The sequence below is a fragment of the Dreissena polymorpha genome, chromosome 4 (assembly GCF_020536995.1).
Source record: "Dreissena polymorpha isolate Duluth1 chromosome 4, UMN_Dpol_1.0, whole genome shotgun sequence".
NCBI lineage: Eukaryota > Metazoa > Mollusca > Bivalvia > Myida > Dreissenidae > Dreissena > Dreissena polymorpha.
The window spans coordinates 130434957-130450613 of NC_068358.1; the positions used below are offsets into that span (position 1 = coordinate 130434957).

Below are 15657 nucleotides of genomic sequence, written 5' to 3' on the forward strand. Positions count from 1 at the left end.
GAATACTCCAATCATGTAAAACATTTTTTCATTGGTTGCATTTCTTGAATGACGTACGTGCATATACGGTATCCGAAGATTTTTGCTGCGTCGTCAATGCAAATTACACACTACGTCATCACAATATGAGCAGATTCGCAAAGGGAGAGAAACGATACCATATACTTTTGGTTCCCGTTATATCTGATTAATTCGTAAGCAAGCAGGGCATTAAATTAATCTGATAATATTAAAATATTGTTAAAAATGTCATCTTTGTCTTTCGTCGTCATTTTTTACTTTTTGGGCCTGAAATAATCAGTCTGGGCCGGAAATGGCTGCATGATTATAGGACCTCATGGCCGGCAATAAATTATAATTTTGGGAAGGACTGTATGGACATATTTATATTGAAAATTTCTCATAGTGCTATCAATAGTTGTTTTATATGGCATAATGAATATTTGTTTCCAATTAATTTTTTGTTCTCGGAGATGGCTTTGCCGTTTATTTTGAATCTTAGAGTTTTCTACAGGGTTTTTAATTTGAAGTTTGAAAAATATTTTGTTTGTTTTGTTCTGCAAGTATGTTTTCTACGAATGATGTTTATTACATGGTGTGTTATTTGTATTAATTGTAGATTTAATATGTATGGGTATGCTTTTAATGTGTAAGACATTAGGAAATTAATTGAAGGTATTCCGTATATGTAACATATATTATCACAAAATATCAAAAAAGTCCTTTATTCTGTAATCGTACAATTGGTCGACATATTTAATGTTTTGATCAAACGAATGTTTATAGAAAAACGTCTTATTGTTTGAAGTTATGTCTTTATTGTTCCATAAAATCGTTTCACTGTTGGTTTGGGTATCTAGATTAGGAGTGACATTATTCCATGCCGATAGAACACTAGATAGAAATATGTTTTCGTTTGCAATTTCATGCAAAATGTTCATGCTGAAGATGCTGATGTTACATTCAAAAAGTAAGGAGTCACCATATGTTTTTAGAATTTTATGGTAGAATATTTTCCATTTACTCGTATTGGTACTATCTAGGTATCTTTTAACCCAGCTGCATTTGATTACATTCAAGAATGAGTCGATATCCGTTAATTGGATACCTCCATTTTTTACAAATTGAATTAACTGAGTTCGTTTAATTTTATCAGGTTTTCCGTCCCATATGAAATTAAATAATGCTGATTTTATATCGTTAATAATATCATTTGGTGCATTTGGGAGAACAGTTAGTACATAAACTAATTTAAGGAGTGCAAACGTTTTCAACACTGTGTTTTCTTTCGATTAATGTAAGTTTACGGCGTATCCATGATTTTAAGCAGTTTTTAAATTTCTGTAATTTAGGCAGTATGTTTTTAAAACTGTTTCATTTTTTATTTTTTGTTAATGTTATTCCTAACGTGGTGGCTTCATCTGATGTCCAAATGAATTTTATCTCTTTTTTATGATGGACATATTATTTTGTTTTAATTTACCTACTCGTAGCACAGTACATTAATTTGTGTTTAGTTTAAGACACGATGTATTTCCAAAACTGGTTAGCGACTCAAAAAGGTTATGGAATGAGTCACTATTGTCATTTAAGATATAAGTTGCATCGTCAGCAAATAGGGACTGTTTAATTTCGTCGTCAGGTTCTAACGATATACCATTTATATGTATATTTGATTGGATGTGATGTGATAGATACTCGATGCATATGATAAACAGCGATGATAAGAGTGGACATCCTTGTCGAACCCTCGTCGATGTTGAAACTGTTTGAAAAGAAGTCATTGTTAATGATTTTACTGTTAATATCGGTATAGAATAGTTTGACCCATTGAATGAGACTTTCACCAAAGTTCATTTTATTTCAGGTCATACGCAAAAAGTGGAACACTTAAGGCTGTTCCGACTTTAAATTGCTTAGCTTAAGATACAGCTGTCAAAACAAATCGCATATTCCAGTCATCCTGGCTCCAGAAGTATCCAGGACTTGTGTATAGTGTAGAAGAGGATGGCGCGTATTGCCATGTGTGTTCCCTGTCACATCATGCGAGTGTGAAAGGAGTATCAGTGCCCTAGGACTTGTTAAGGCAAAACTAAGATCATCAATGTGTCAGGACAGGTTGTCCGCTTTGTGCCTGCTTTCCATTCATAGGGACATGAACATGAACATTTGCAGTGTTGTACGTGATCGAGTTTGCTCGGAAGCATCCTAGGCAGATGGATCTTCCTGACATCATGTCTGAGTTTTAGATTGTAACGAGTGATAGTACGAAGAGATATATGAATCATCTAAGTGATCATTTCTGAGAAAGTACAAATATCATAACATTAGTTGAATAGTTGTAAGAACATACCTGTGCATAGATTTTCTTGTATTTCTTTGTTACACAATTACATAACATTTGATAGAACTTGAAAAAGAGAGTATTGCTTAAAATGTTATTTTTATAATTTGTAAAAATGTTTATCAATGACTTTGCCGAATTTGACAGTTGTTAAACCACAAAACTCAACAAGGTATACATTATATGATTACAACCAAGTTTGATAAATATCCACCTAGTAGGATATCCAACAAGGCTAAATAGGAGGTCCACCCATCTAACACTGTTAAAAAAATTCTGGATAAAGATTATGTCTCCCACCACTTTAGTGGTTTGAGAGACATTTGATTTACCCCTGTGTGTCTGTCTGTCTGTGTGTCTGTCACACTTGATGTCTGAACTCAAGTTCTTGTTTGTTTAACATGCACTTGTATCATGCAAAATGCTGATTAGATAGCAGGAAATTGCATCATTTCAAGGTGCCATTGGAAAAAAAATCGACGACGGTTGGCGACATTCCTACTGCACCCTCCCCAGTTGAGCCCCCCTCTGAAAAATTTCTGGATACGCCTCTAAAAACTATTGTTGGTGTGTGACCATTTTAAACATTCGGTTGTTGTTTTACTATGACGCATGCGCTGTACTTCATTTCCGTTCAATTTCAACAACTTGGAAACTTTTATCCCAAGTTGGTTGAAATATGGCAAATATCGCAGAAGCAAGAATCCGAAGAGAGTTCAAAGAAGTTGTAAAAAGCGAAGAGGTGCCGACTCATTAATAAACTGTCAAATCATTATGTATCATCAATTCTTATTCATAAAAGGTGCAAATGCCCATCTTAGTAAAGTGAGCCAACCAAGTCTACATTAAATAGTAATAAAGTACAATATATTTTTTTATTTCCCGCTTTCTGATATGTCACTGAGTTGGGAGACAATCTTACCCAATAAGGCATCTGTCTCCCAATCCAGAGCAAACATGCAAATAAAGTGACATTCCCTTGATCAGGGGACAATTGCAAGCTACTTTCTTTTTTCTCTAAATGAAGTGAATATATCACCTTAATGATAGAAAGTCTCCCAATCAGGGTACTGATGGAAACTTAAACAATTATGTCTCCGGTTTGGATGGCAGTCGCCCTATTTAAAGACTGTCTCCTTTTCAGACTGTCTATGAGTTCTCTAATCGTCTTTTGTGAGAATTTTTTAAGAAGTTAAAGTGTTTTTCCCAGGAGGGCAAAAGGGCCTTGCGCATTACTTTCAAAAAGGGCATTGTAGCGCGCAGTTTATGCAAAAAAGGGCAAAAACGTTCCCGGAATACCTGAATTACGGGGAAACATGTAATCGCATCAGAAGCAGTTGTGGAAAAAATAACATATAAACAAGCACATCTAATGGTAATAGATGTATTTAACTTACTATGATTTATATTAATATATTTACCTTGCAATGTACATTTAAGTTCCATGCTGTTTCAATAAACTGTACAGCACGACAAACATAATAAAGCAATATATGCATATGAATCTGATTATACACAGATCCACTAACATATAAATGAGACCATGTTTGTCTTATCCCATTTTCTAATAATAATCTTGACAGATGTTTAAAATAACATTGCGAGTAAATTTATCGCTAACAATATGCAAACACTCGTTTCCGTGACATACATCCACCGAGTATATTACAAATAAATAAATAATGTTGTTGCTATCTAAAACATGTTTATGCATCCTTGATTATCACAGACATTTCATCAATTCATTCTTAATGTATAATCTCCATTGTTAATTCGCTCGTTTACGAAGTTATTTGCCATTTTTGCCGAGTCATAATTTAATTCAGTATGGTCCGCCATGTTGATAAAATGTCAAATGATGTAAGCGACAGGTGCGCATAGCAACGTTAAATTGCATACGCGATTCGCTTATTTGTTAAATTAGTATACGTCTCATTAATTATTTTAATAATTAGATCTAATTATCTTAAAGACGAAAACGATAAAGCATAAATTTGTTTGTGATTTTAAATGTAATTATGCTTAAAAAATATATGTTTTGATATAACTGAATAATGCATGCAATGCACAATTGCCACGAGAATAACATCGATTTTTTCATCAAAAGTCTCCGAAGTAATGATTTTATCGTGGGGGGTACACATTGCCGACCGAAAAGTGCGCTTGGTATAACATAGCCTCCGGCATTATCGATTGATACTGACACAGAGTTATTCACGCATGACTAATTCACAGCTTTGGAGCTGTCAGTTTGACTACCTATAAGTCGAGCACTGTTATAGATTGAATCTACTCGATTAATGTAGTCGATTAGACGTTGACGTCTCTCGAGTAAATCAAGCACAGTCGGAGCGTCACAGACAATCAAGGAAGCTGATTTTGCTGACCAAGTTAGATCGTTAGGCAATAAAGATGTTATAGATAAGGGCGCGTGGCGAAATTTGCCTTTGAAAAGAAGGGCGTGTGGCAAAATTTGCCTTTGAAAAGGGCAGAGTGGCGATCCGGGATGGCGGCGTGGCTTTTCGCCACGCTAAAATGGCTTGGGAAAAACACTAAGTCGTGTTTATGAAGCATAGACTGCTTGAATTTCAGCGCTTTATTGTTTTTAATAAATAATTCAATTGGTTTTATAAATGTACTACAGCATTCATTAGTTGCAATAAGTCAACTCTCAGCTTTATAACCCCAATGGTTAGCTGATTGCAATGCGCCGGCTCTTGCCTATGGGTGCAAAATTTAATCAACAATGCAATGGTTAAGGAACACTTAAACTGCAAGATCTTATCAACGTTTACCTGTCTAAACCACAAACTCATATGAATGGTACCATTAAAACAATAAATAATTGCTTTTTATTGACTTAGTTTTGCTTTCGTACGCTGTATCAGCCATATTGGAAAATTTACCCAATATTGGTTAGGTCGCAGTACACCAATATTTTGCATGTCAGGTTATGTGTTGGAGCCTACAAAATCGATAACGATGTGTTATTCGATACAGAATACACTGTTTTCAAATTTAAATATAAAACATGTCAGCGAGGAAAGTGTGTTGAAACATCGTCGTGTTTTTATAGGGTGTATGCAAAGGATAACATCCGTAGGTTGCCATTCAGGTAAATTTAACATGTTTATGTGAAGTTTATTCATTATTTTACTCAATTTGTCTCGAACAACGTCTGTTTAGTGAAGCGCACGGATTCGCTGCGCTGAACTGCACTCATGTTTATGAAGGGGTGCATATGGACTGCCAGAGCCGCCATAGCTAAAATTATCAAAGGCTCTGGCAGTCTGTTTATATGGACTACAGCATTCATGTGGTATTTAATCCTTAAACAAACCTAAATACAAAATTCCACAAGTCCATATCAGAATGATGCAAAATCCATGCTGGATTACATGTAGTAGCTGGCAGCCAGTTTGGTTGTTATAAAGCCATGATGGAAATTTACACAGTTTAAAGGCATTTTACATCGATGCATCAAATAATGCAAACTTTGATAACAGTCATAGCAAGTGACACTTTCTAGAAGCCTAAATTGCCAATAGTTACTTAAATCTGTGTTTGACCTCTAAAATCTCACTTTCTGAAAATAACATGATAACAGCCAATACCGTACCAATAAGAGACAGCTTTTTGTGACTGCTGAGTAATAAATGTACTGAATGTTTAACAATTGTTTAAAACTTTAAAGTTCATATAATTTACTTAGTGATTTTAATAGAAAGGTTTAATTTAAAATGCTTATATTGATTTGGTTTCTGCCATATTGTAATTTGTAAGTAAACAAGACAACAACCAGTTTTTTTCTTCTTTACCAATGGCCTTATGTAGGCCCCTTCCCCCATGAGAAAGGACCCTTTGTCTGATAGAATTTCTTTAAAGGGTGCAATTTTCTCCAAATGTCAAGCTTACTTTGAGAAATGTATTCACCTTTTTCAGTTTTACTGTTTTTTTTTATCTCTAATCGGAAAGTCAGGCCCTTTCCCCAAATCAAGAAAAAGCCCTGCCAACAAAAAGGTTTTTTCTGCATAAGTATGTATTTATAGATCCGGTTTACAATCATTTGCTGAAATGGAAAAATTAAAAAATGCTTGCATTGCAAAGCAGTACTTTAAATCCCTGATGTATATGCCATAGTATTTAGTGTTAAACTCTGATCAAATGGTATCACTATATATACCAGTAATGTATTATAATTTGTGCTGACATGGTTCAAGTTGTCTCCAATTCAACTAATCAAACACTAGCAAATCAAAATAGGCCTTAGCAAATATTACGATAAATGTAATTCTGGTCATAGCAAAAACATACAGTTGAAATATTAAAAGTTCGAAATTAATCCTCCTAAGTACATTCTCTATTTGAACTTAGCATAAAAATGCTATTAATTTACATGTAATAATATTTTTTAACTGTAACATGTTGCCATTCCCTTGAATTCACCTGAATAATTTTAATTCATATTACATTGATCAAAATTTTAATTGCATTTGTAATTTAAATAACACGCACTTAAATACACTTCTAAAGAAAAACTTCTGTTTTCACAATCTCTTGATTATTCATCAACAGTTTTCGTCCATAATTGTAATATGAATTAATAAATAATTTTTTTCTAATTGATCCATGATTGGATAAATTATCATTAATAAGCATTGTCACTCTAAATTAAAAAGTAACAAGATTACAAATGTCAATTAAAGTGTCTCTGAATAAATAAACAGTTCCTGTTGCTCAGAATCAAATAGCACAATGTAAAGATATTTTCTTTCAGTGAAAATCAGTGAACAATTAATCACCATTGAAGATTCTGTGTAAATATAAATACCCAATATATGTTGATCAAAATCAATTTTGCTGTGATTACAGATTGAGACATAATTATAAATATATATTATCCAGACCCCATCATATCAGCTGAATATAAATGGAATGTTACTGCATTCATAAATAATGCATGTGATGTGTGTATTTCATTATTTCTTTCAGGTGGCAAAATGTCACATTAAAGTGGAACTAGTGAATGACAACTACACAGAACTTCGTGGTGAGATTATTGGTCCACCTGACACAGCCTATGATGGAGGAAAGTTTATTTTAGAAATTAAGATACCAGACACATACCCATTTAATCCACCAAAGGTGAGAGTAATTGGGTTACTAAATCATCATGGATATTATAACACTTTGGTTCTTTGAGTGTAGAACAAACTATTAAAGAGTTATTAGAAGCTAAAATATGTTAAGACATGTTGCTTTAAGAAAGTAACATACATTATTATCCCGTTTGTTATAAGTAACACTTGTTCACCATGCATGCAACATTACAAAGGAGATTATCATGTATTATTTGTAGTAATACCTTCATCCCTCTAACCAAAAAAACAACAACGCACAATTAACAAAAAAATGAGAATATTAACTAAATGTTGTAATTTATTTAAAAACAAGGGACAAAATTGTCACAAAACCAGGTTTTCATTGTGAAAAAAAAATCTGATAAAGGGAGAAAACTCAAACTGAACTTTTGAAATGACCAAAAAAAAATAACCCCCTTTGTAAGTTTTTTTTTTTTTTTAACTCTATTTTTAGTCGTGGCGACCTTGACATTGGAGATATTGACGTGATTCTTTCGTGGGACACACCGTCCCATGATGGTGAACAAATGTGCCAAATGATTTTAAAATCTCACAATGAATGACATAGTTATGGCCAGGACAAGCTCATTTATGGCCATTTTTGACCTTTGAACTCAAAGTGTGACCTTGACCTTGGAGATATCGACGTAATTATTTCGCGCGACACACCGTCCAATGATGGTGAACAAATGTGCCAAATGATTTTAAAATCTGACGATGAACGACATAGTTATGGCTCGGACAAGCTCATTTATGGCCATTTTTGACCTTTGAACTCAAAGTGTGACCTTGACCTTGGAGATATCGACGTAATTATTTCGCACGACACACCGTCCAATGATGGTGAACAAATGTGCCAAATGATTTTAAAATCTGACAATGAACGACATAGTTATGGCCCGGACAAGCTTATTCCGCCAGCCCGCCAGCCAGCCAGCCAGCCAGCCCGCCAGCCAGCCCGCCCGCATTCGCCAATCTAATAACCAGTTTTTTCCTTCGGAAAACCTGGTTAAAAAATGTATAAAAGAAATTTGGAAACCTTCATTTTTTTTATAGCAATTGGGAAAGTTTTAGTTTTTTTCGCCATTGTTTTCTGGTTCTTTATAAAGAAGGAAAATAATGGCTGGAATATTTGGAATATTGAAGTCACTCATTTTGTAGATCAGTCTGCATATAATTGACCCAACTGCGTCCACATTTTTCTAGCTATTAAATTGAAACCTCATGTTAGCAATATGAAGTGTAAATATTCAAGACAATGTGCATGCCCAGTGATCCTCACATTCCAGAGATATTCCCTTTTGCACATAGCTAATACAGAATTCCAGGCTTGGTCATGTTTGTAACAAAGCTTAAAGTATTTATGATATTGTATTGTATGTAGGTTAAGAGCACTCATGATTTTATTTAAGTATTCAGTTTTATATGAGCCTTTTTACAAGGTGTGCTGATCATATAGATGATCTTCTGCTCTAGGTGAAATTTGCTACAAAGATATGGCATCCCAATATCAGCAGTGTGACCGGGGCCATATGCTTAGATATCCTTAAAGACCAGTGGTAAGCTTGTAAATGTGCATGACTTCATTAAATAACCTAAAAAGTTGGAGCGCAACAGTATTTTTATGCCCCCATTTCGAAGAAAAGGGGGTATATTGTTTTCGCACTGTCCGTCGGTCAGTCGGTCACACTTTTCGTGTCCGCTCTCTGATTCAAATAGTTTTCATCCGATCTTTACCAAACTTGGTCAGAAGTTGTATCCAGACAATATCTAGGTCAAGTTTGAATATGGGTCATGCCGGGTCAAAAACTAGGTCACGGGGTCACTTAGTGCATTTCAAGGATTTAGCATGGTGTCCGCTCTCTAATTGAAGTAGTTTTCATCTGATCTTTACTATACTTGGTCAGAAGTTGTATCAAGACAATATCTAGGTCAAGTTCGAATATGGGTCATGCCGGGTCAAAAACTAGGTCACCAGGTCACTTAGTGCATTTCAAGGATTTAGCATGGTGTCCGCTCTCTAATTGAAGTAGTTTTCATCTGATCTTTACTAAACTTGGTAAGAAGTTGTATCAAGACAATATCTAGGTCAAGTTCGAATATGGGTCATGCCGGGTCAAAAACCAGGTCACGGGGTCACTTAGTGCATTTCAAGGATTAAGCATGTTGTCCGCTCTCTAGTTTATGTGGCTTTCTGATTCATTTTGATATTCTAAGACATTTTTATGCCCCCAAAGGAGGGCATATAGTGATGGGACTGTCCGTTCGTCTGTCCGTCCGTCTGTCCGTCACACTTTGCGTTTAGATTTCGAAAAATGCTCATAACTTCTATGTCGCTTCAGATAGCAATTTCATATTTGGCATGCATGTGTATATGGACAAGGCCTTTCCATACGCACACAAATTTTGACCCCTGTGACCTTGACCTTGAACTTAGGGTCTGCGTTTAGGTTCGAAATCTGCGTTTAGGATTTGAAAAAAGCTTAATAAAATGTAGGCGCTGTATTTCTCAAAAACATTTACACAGTTATACTTTTATGTAGTGACAAAGTTACAGTTGGGGGCATCCGTGTCCTGTGGACACATTTCTTGTTTATCGCTATCAATTAACATTTGAAGCTTTTACTCATATGGCAGAGTAAGCCTTGATATTAACGAAATAATTATCTATAATAGTGGCCTAATTACCAATTGTCCAGAGTTCGATGCTTGGTCATTGGGCAGCCATTCATCAGAACAAAAAACAATGTATTGATTCACACCAATATTAATAATAGTTTGATTTGTAACATAGTTCTGTTTGTTCAACAAATATTTTACTGTTATTGTGAAAACTGTGTATGAATATGCTCTGTACAGATTTGTGACTTCTTTTGTTTTAATCGTCTCTAGAATGATTGGTAAATATCATGTTTTAAGAGCTGCATCTTGCGAATAAGGATTTTTTAGCCATATGTGGCCAGCTTAGACCAAAGTGTGCATTTGCTGGAGCTATCTTTAGCGCTATAAATAACGCAAGGTTTTGTGGTCTCAACAGCAGACTGGAATTTGCAAACTTCTCTGTAGCTACACTGGTGGTATATTGCAAAAGACTCATTTTAGCATGACACTTTTATTTGTCCTCTTGTGGTCAATTGCAATTCTTTTTTGTTCAATTCCATTAAAATCAGGGCTGCAGCTATGACGCTAAGAACAGTACTACTCTCCTTGCAAGCCCTCCTGGCCACAGCAGAACCTAATGATCCACAGGATGCCGTCGTAGCAAAACAGTACAAAGAAAACCAGGCTATATTCCTACAAACTGCAAGGCATTGGACTAATGTATATGCAGGAGGTACTTTTACCAAACAGTTTTGATACTGAAAGTCTTAAAAGTTTAGCACTAACATGTGTTGTCATGCTTTTCTTTAGTATAAACTACACTGTTTTATAAAGAATCATTTGAAGCCATTTTGACTGGCTGATACCTACCTACAATAACATCAAATCTTGGGTATATTGCTTTGTTTCTGTCTGTTGGTCGTTAAATTCTGTTGGTCCATAGACCTTACGTTTTTTTCTTGTTAAATCTAGAGGAAGCTATGATCTACAAACATGAAAATTGATATAATGGTTACATGGGGGTAAGAAAAAGTATATTGATATTCATGTCAAAGGTCCAGTTCAAAGAGTCTTGTCATTGTAAATTAGTTTTCACAAGATGTCTTGAAAATGCTCATGAAAATTGGTATGTAAGTTACATGTGAGAAAGTTATGATGCCTATTGATTTTGAGGTCACTAGGTGAAGTGTCAAGGGTCTTGGAAGAGGATCATGCAAATTGGTATAGTGGTAACATGGGATGAAAAGAAGACACAAATATTTTGAGGTCACCATGTGAAAGATCATTTTCATAATTATGATATGGTAGTAAGGATATTTTTCATTATAATCTAAAGAATGCTGTGGCGTATGATCTTTTAAATAAGTATGCTTTTTACTTGGCAGGAAATTATGATGCATATAGATTTTAAGGTAACAGGTTTTTCCTTTCCACCCAATAGCTTGAACGCTTTGGTATAGGATCATGCAAAGTGGTGTAGTGTTTAATTTGGTTAAAAGAAAGATGCCTATTTAAATTGAGGTCATCTGGTTACATGTCAATATCACAGGGGCTTGTATAATTAAATCCGCACAATATCTATAGAATTCTTTGGATCATACAAATCAGTAGGTTGGTTAGTTTTGATGGAGGATCAACTAAAATTATTTTCAAAGCAATAGATCTTAGGTCAATGTCATAGGAACAACTAATGAAGAATTCATTCTTAGTTGGTTTTTTTTTGGGGGGGGGGGGGGCATTTTCCATTGAAAATCTGTCAGTTCAGTCGTTAATGGTTTAACAAATGCGCACTCAAGTTAAATGTACAAAACTGTATTTTAAATATAGCAACAATTTTTTTTTAAATTGCTTGGTGACAGCGATAAAACATCATGACATTTAACAATTTGAAAGGATTACATTAACATATTTGTGTGTTTTTCTTAATAGGGCCGCACAGAGAACAAGTGCTGGAACAAAAAGTAGAACAAGTTAAAAATATGGGATTTGAGGAGGTTAGTTGCCATTTTAAGTAGTGTGTGTTTATTGTCCCCTACCGGTGAAACCGGTGGGGACCTATGTGCGCTCTGTCTGTCAGTCTGTCTGTCAGTCTGTCCGTCACACTTTTCTGGATCCTGCGATAACTTTAAAAGTTCTTCATATTTTTTCATGAAACTTTAAACATGGATAGATGGCAATATGGAGATTATGCACGTCATTTCATTTTGTTCCTACGTCAAAAATTCTGGTTGCTATGGCAACAAATATTTATTTAAAAAATACTGACCATGGTGGAGTTTCACCTGTAGGGGACAATATTGCTTGGCAATCTCTTGTTTAGTTTGTGTGTTAACTTTACTAATTTTTATATTACTGGTATTTTAGAGTTTTTTGCAAAATCTAAAGACTTAAGAATAATTCATTTTGTAAAATGTACCCCAATCAATATCATCCTTTTGGGAATAAAATCTGTTATAAGTAATTTATAAACCTTATTTAACATTATTTAAAATATTAACATTTATGATTTCAAAGGGACATATATGTCAAGTTTAACATCCAAGATAACGTTACTTTTAAAGGGGCCTTTTCACAGATTTTGGCATGTTTTGAAGTTTGTCATTAAATTCTTTATATTGATAAATGTAAACATGAAATTTTAAAAGCTCCATTAAAAAATCAAATATAAAATTTAAAAAAGGAAAAAAAAGTAGCCGCAGCAGGGCTCAAACCAGTGACCCCCGGAAACCTGAAGTAAAAACACATCAGCCAACTGAGCTATCCTGCCAATCTTACATAAGACGCATATTTTATACGTTTTCACAAATTTAAACGGCAACAACAGAACTGTCCAAATTATTCAATCGTTTTGCGTTTCAACGCTTTATAATTTTTGGTTTTTAAATTGTCAAAAGATGCATATAATGGCTATATTAGACCATAGCAAATGTTCAGTAATACTGTTTCCTCACAAATATCATAACTAAACCCAAACTTTGCGAATCTGAAACAACTTTTTTCAATTTTGTCAATTTACCAAATTGTGAAAAGATCCCTTAAAGTATTTCTATTCAAATCTTCAACTATTTTACCAGTCCTTTATTAAAAAAAACATTCTGATCTTGAATGTATGTCTTAACGAAATTAGAAACCATCAAGTAGTGATTTAAACCTCTCATTTAATCACCCATAAGGCAGATAGGGATATAAGATTGCAAGAAGTAGAGGGTGCTCAAGAGTGTCAAGGAGAAAAGCAAAACCAGCCCAGTTATATTTTCTAGTATTTTCCTTATTAATTGGAAGCATTTCTTTGTTGAAACATTAAAACAAGTATGCTTTTTATTTTATTCCCTAGTCTATTTACAAAAATACATTAAAGTTTACAAGATTTCAAACTTAATATCATCATTCTGAATGGGCAGCCAAAAGGGACCGGGCAACGCAACCTGCTATTTTGCTATAGATCTTGCACTTTAAGCATATCTTTTGACCTTAGCTCTGATTTGTGTATTCTATTTTTACAGCACAGAGCGAGAGTGGCCCTCTCTTCAGCGAACTGGGATCCAGAGCGCGCCACTGAATCGCTGCTTAATTCATAACCCTGTGATAGTGATAGTTTCTTCCAATTGTTTATCAGAAAGTATGGCTTAAATGCACTCCATTGTTCCCAATCAAGCTGGCGTTCCCCCTCAAGTGAGTCAAATAGATGGTCTCTTATTACCCGTGACAATGTTGCTTTCAACTTTGAAGGGCAGTTTATGTCAAATGGCTTTTTATTTCTTTGATCAATAATGTTATTTTTGACTGTTAAACGACCTTTTCATCCATTTTCCTTCTTATCTACTTTATAAGAAAACCTAATGTTATTAAAAGGATTTTAAAAGTATTAATCATGCTCCCAACATGATAATAAGACTGTAACATATATTTTTTTTAAATGCTTTAATTCTGCATGAAATGTATCACTGACCATTTTGATGCTCTTTTATGGAATGTTAATGTATATTATTTCTGTCATAATAATTAGTTTTTATTCATAAAAACTGAATAAAAGAATAATAAATTTGCTGATCTTGTACTCTGACATAAGCAGCACTGTCAAAAATGTTTTAATTTATGCAGTGAAAATTTTGTATAATATGAACCTTTTGTATATTTTTCATGGGTGAAACCATAAGGGATGCATGTAATTTTAGGTCCACTTCATGCCATGGCGTGTTTCAACTGTTTGTTTTGCTAAATTTAAATATTGTTCACGTTATTTTAACACAATGTTCTGTCTTTATAAGTCAGTAATCATTTTGAAATGGCCAGCCAGCATAATGTGTACCTTTCTTATTAAAGGTTACTTCTTGAAAATGTTAAAAGAGGTGTATAACAAACCTGGTTGATTTTATTAACAATAACAAGCTTGTTTGTTAAAATTACATGTAATTATATGCAAAAGGAGTTTTCATTTTTATGATATTTTTTGCCTTATCTTTATATTGGATTTTGTGTGATGACTTTGGTCTTGAAATGGTAGTAATATTGTTTTACCATGGACATCTGTGCATGTTCACAATACTTGGGGCAATAATAAGTTTGTTTGAATTTGAAATGTTTGTTTTGAAAAGTGTCCCAAGATAATAAAGTTAAGTCATTTATTATAAGTAGGTTGATGTGATTTGTTGAGACATGTTTACTGTATTTACATGTTCTGCAAAGCTTTTGCGTTATGTATTAAGATGTTCCAGTAATACAAATAAAATAAATAAGTGTGTACTGACCATGTTTTGAATGCATGTATTAAAACTGTTTGTATTTTATCATCTCTGTATGCTGTGTGATTGATAATTCTATGCTTTGTCAGGCTTCAAACTTACTTCAGCTTTTTTGGGGGGAATAGGTCATCATACAAATAATTCTTAGAAGTTAGATATTTAAGCCCATTCAGGTGTTTTGTATGACGACTTGAATAAACATTTCTTTTGACAAGTTCCTATCCCAACATGCGATGCAAAGAATGTTTTGTTTCTTGGCATTTACACGTGTGTATAAATGGCTGGAATGATTGCTCAAGATAGATTTGCGAGTATCGTATATTAAAACCAGGAGAACGCACTAATGGCGTTTTTTTTGGTCTGAATAATTGAGTTGCTGCATAAAACTCCAGAAATCATTGAGCGTTGGAATATAGGGCTTAATGCAGTGGGTCACATTTTGTCGCGGATTGGCTGGCAATGGCTTATCTAGGACGACGCTATCTGTCCGCTTTGGGTTTATGTTGAGAAAAGCTTCATATTTAATACGTCAACACGCCTGGTTGAAGACCGTCACGCCTAGTATGTCTTGATTCACAGGTATATATATAATACTATGTATTATCTGCATCTATTTTGTTAAGCATTTAGGGGAATTTTTCTTGTTGATTGTGACTCATTTTAATACTACTAGGAATAAAATTATCCACACATACCATGATTACAATCATGTTTGAATTTCGTTTTTCGATTATTGGTTATGTATCTTGATTACGGTCGTATTGTATTAAATAAAACATGAATATTTAATATATGTTTCTGTTGTTTTTTCTTATGGCAAGCGAATAAT

At 34.1% G+C, this 15657-nt stretch overlaps 1 protein-coding gene across 1 annotated transcript; it reads left to right on the plus strand.

Annotated features, from left to right (window-relative positions):
• The first annotated feature begins 2935 nt into the window (after positions 1-2935).
• LOC127876479 (ubiquitin-conjugating enzyme E2-22 kDa-like) lies at positions 2936-15617 on the plus strand. The gene is made up of 6 exons (XM_052421790.1): positions 2936-3086; positions 7337-7489; positions 8962-9044; positions 10656-10819; positions 12016-12080; positions 13590-15617. Exons 1-6 carry the CDS (start codon positions 3024-3026, stop codon positions 13662-13664), a joined length of 603 nt encoding a protein of 200 aa, XP_052277750.1. The 5' UTR covers positions 2936-3023; the 3' UTR covers positions 13665-15617.
• Positions 15618-15657: the final 40 nt, after the last annotated feature.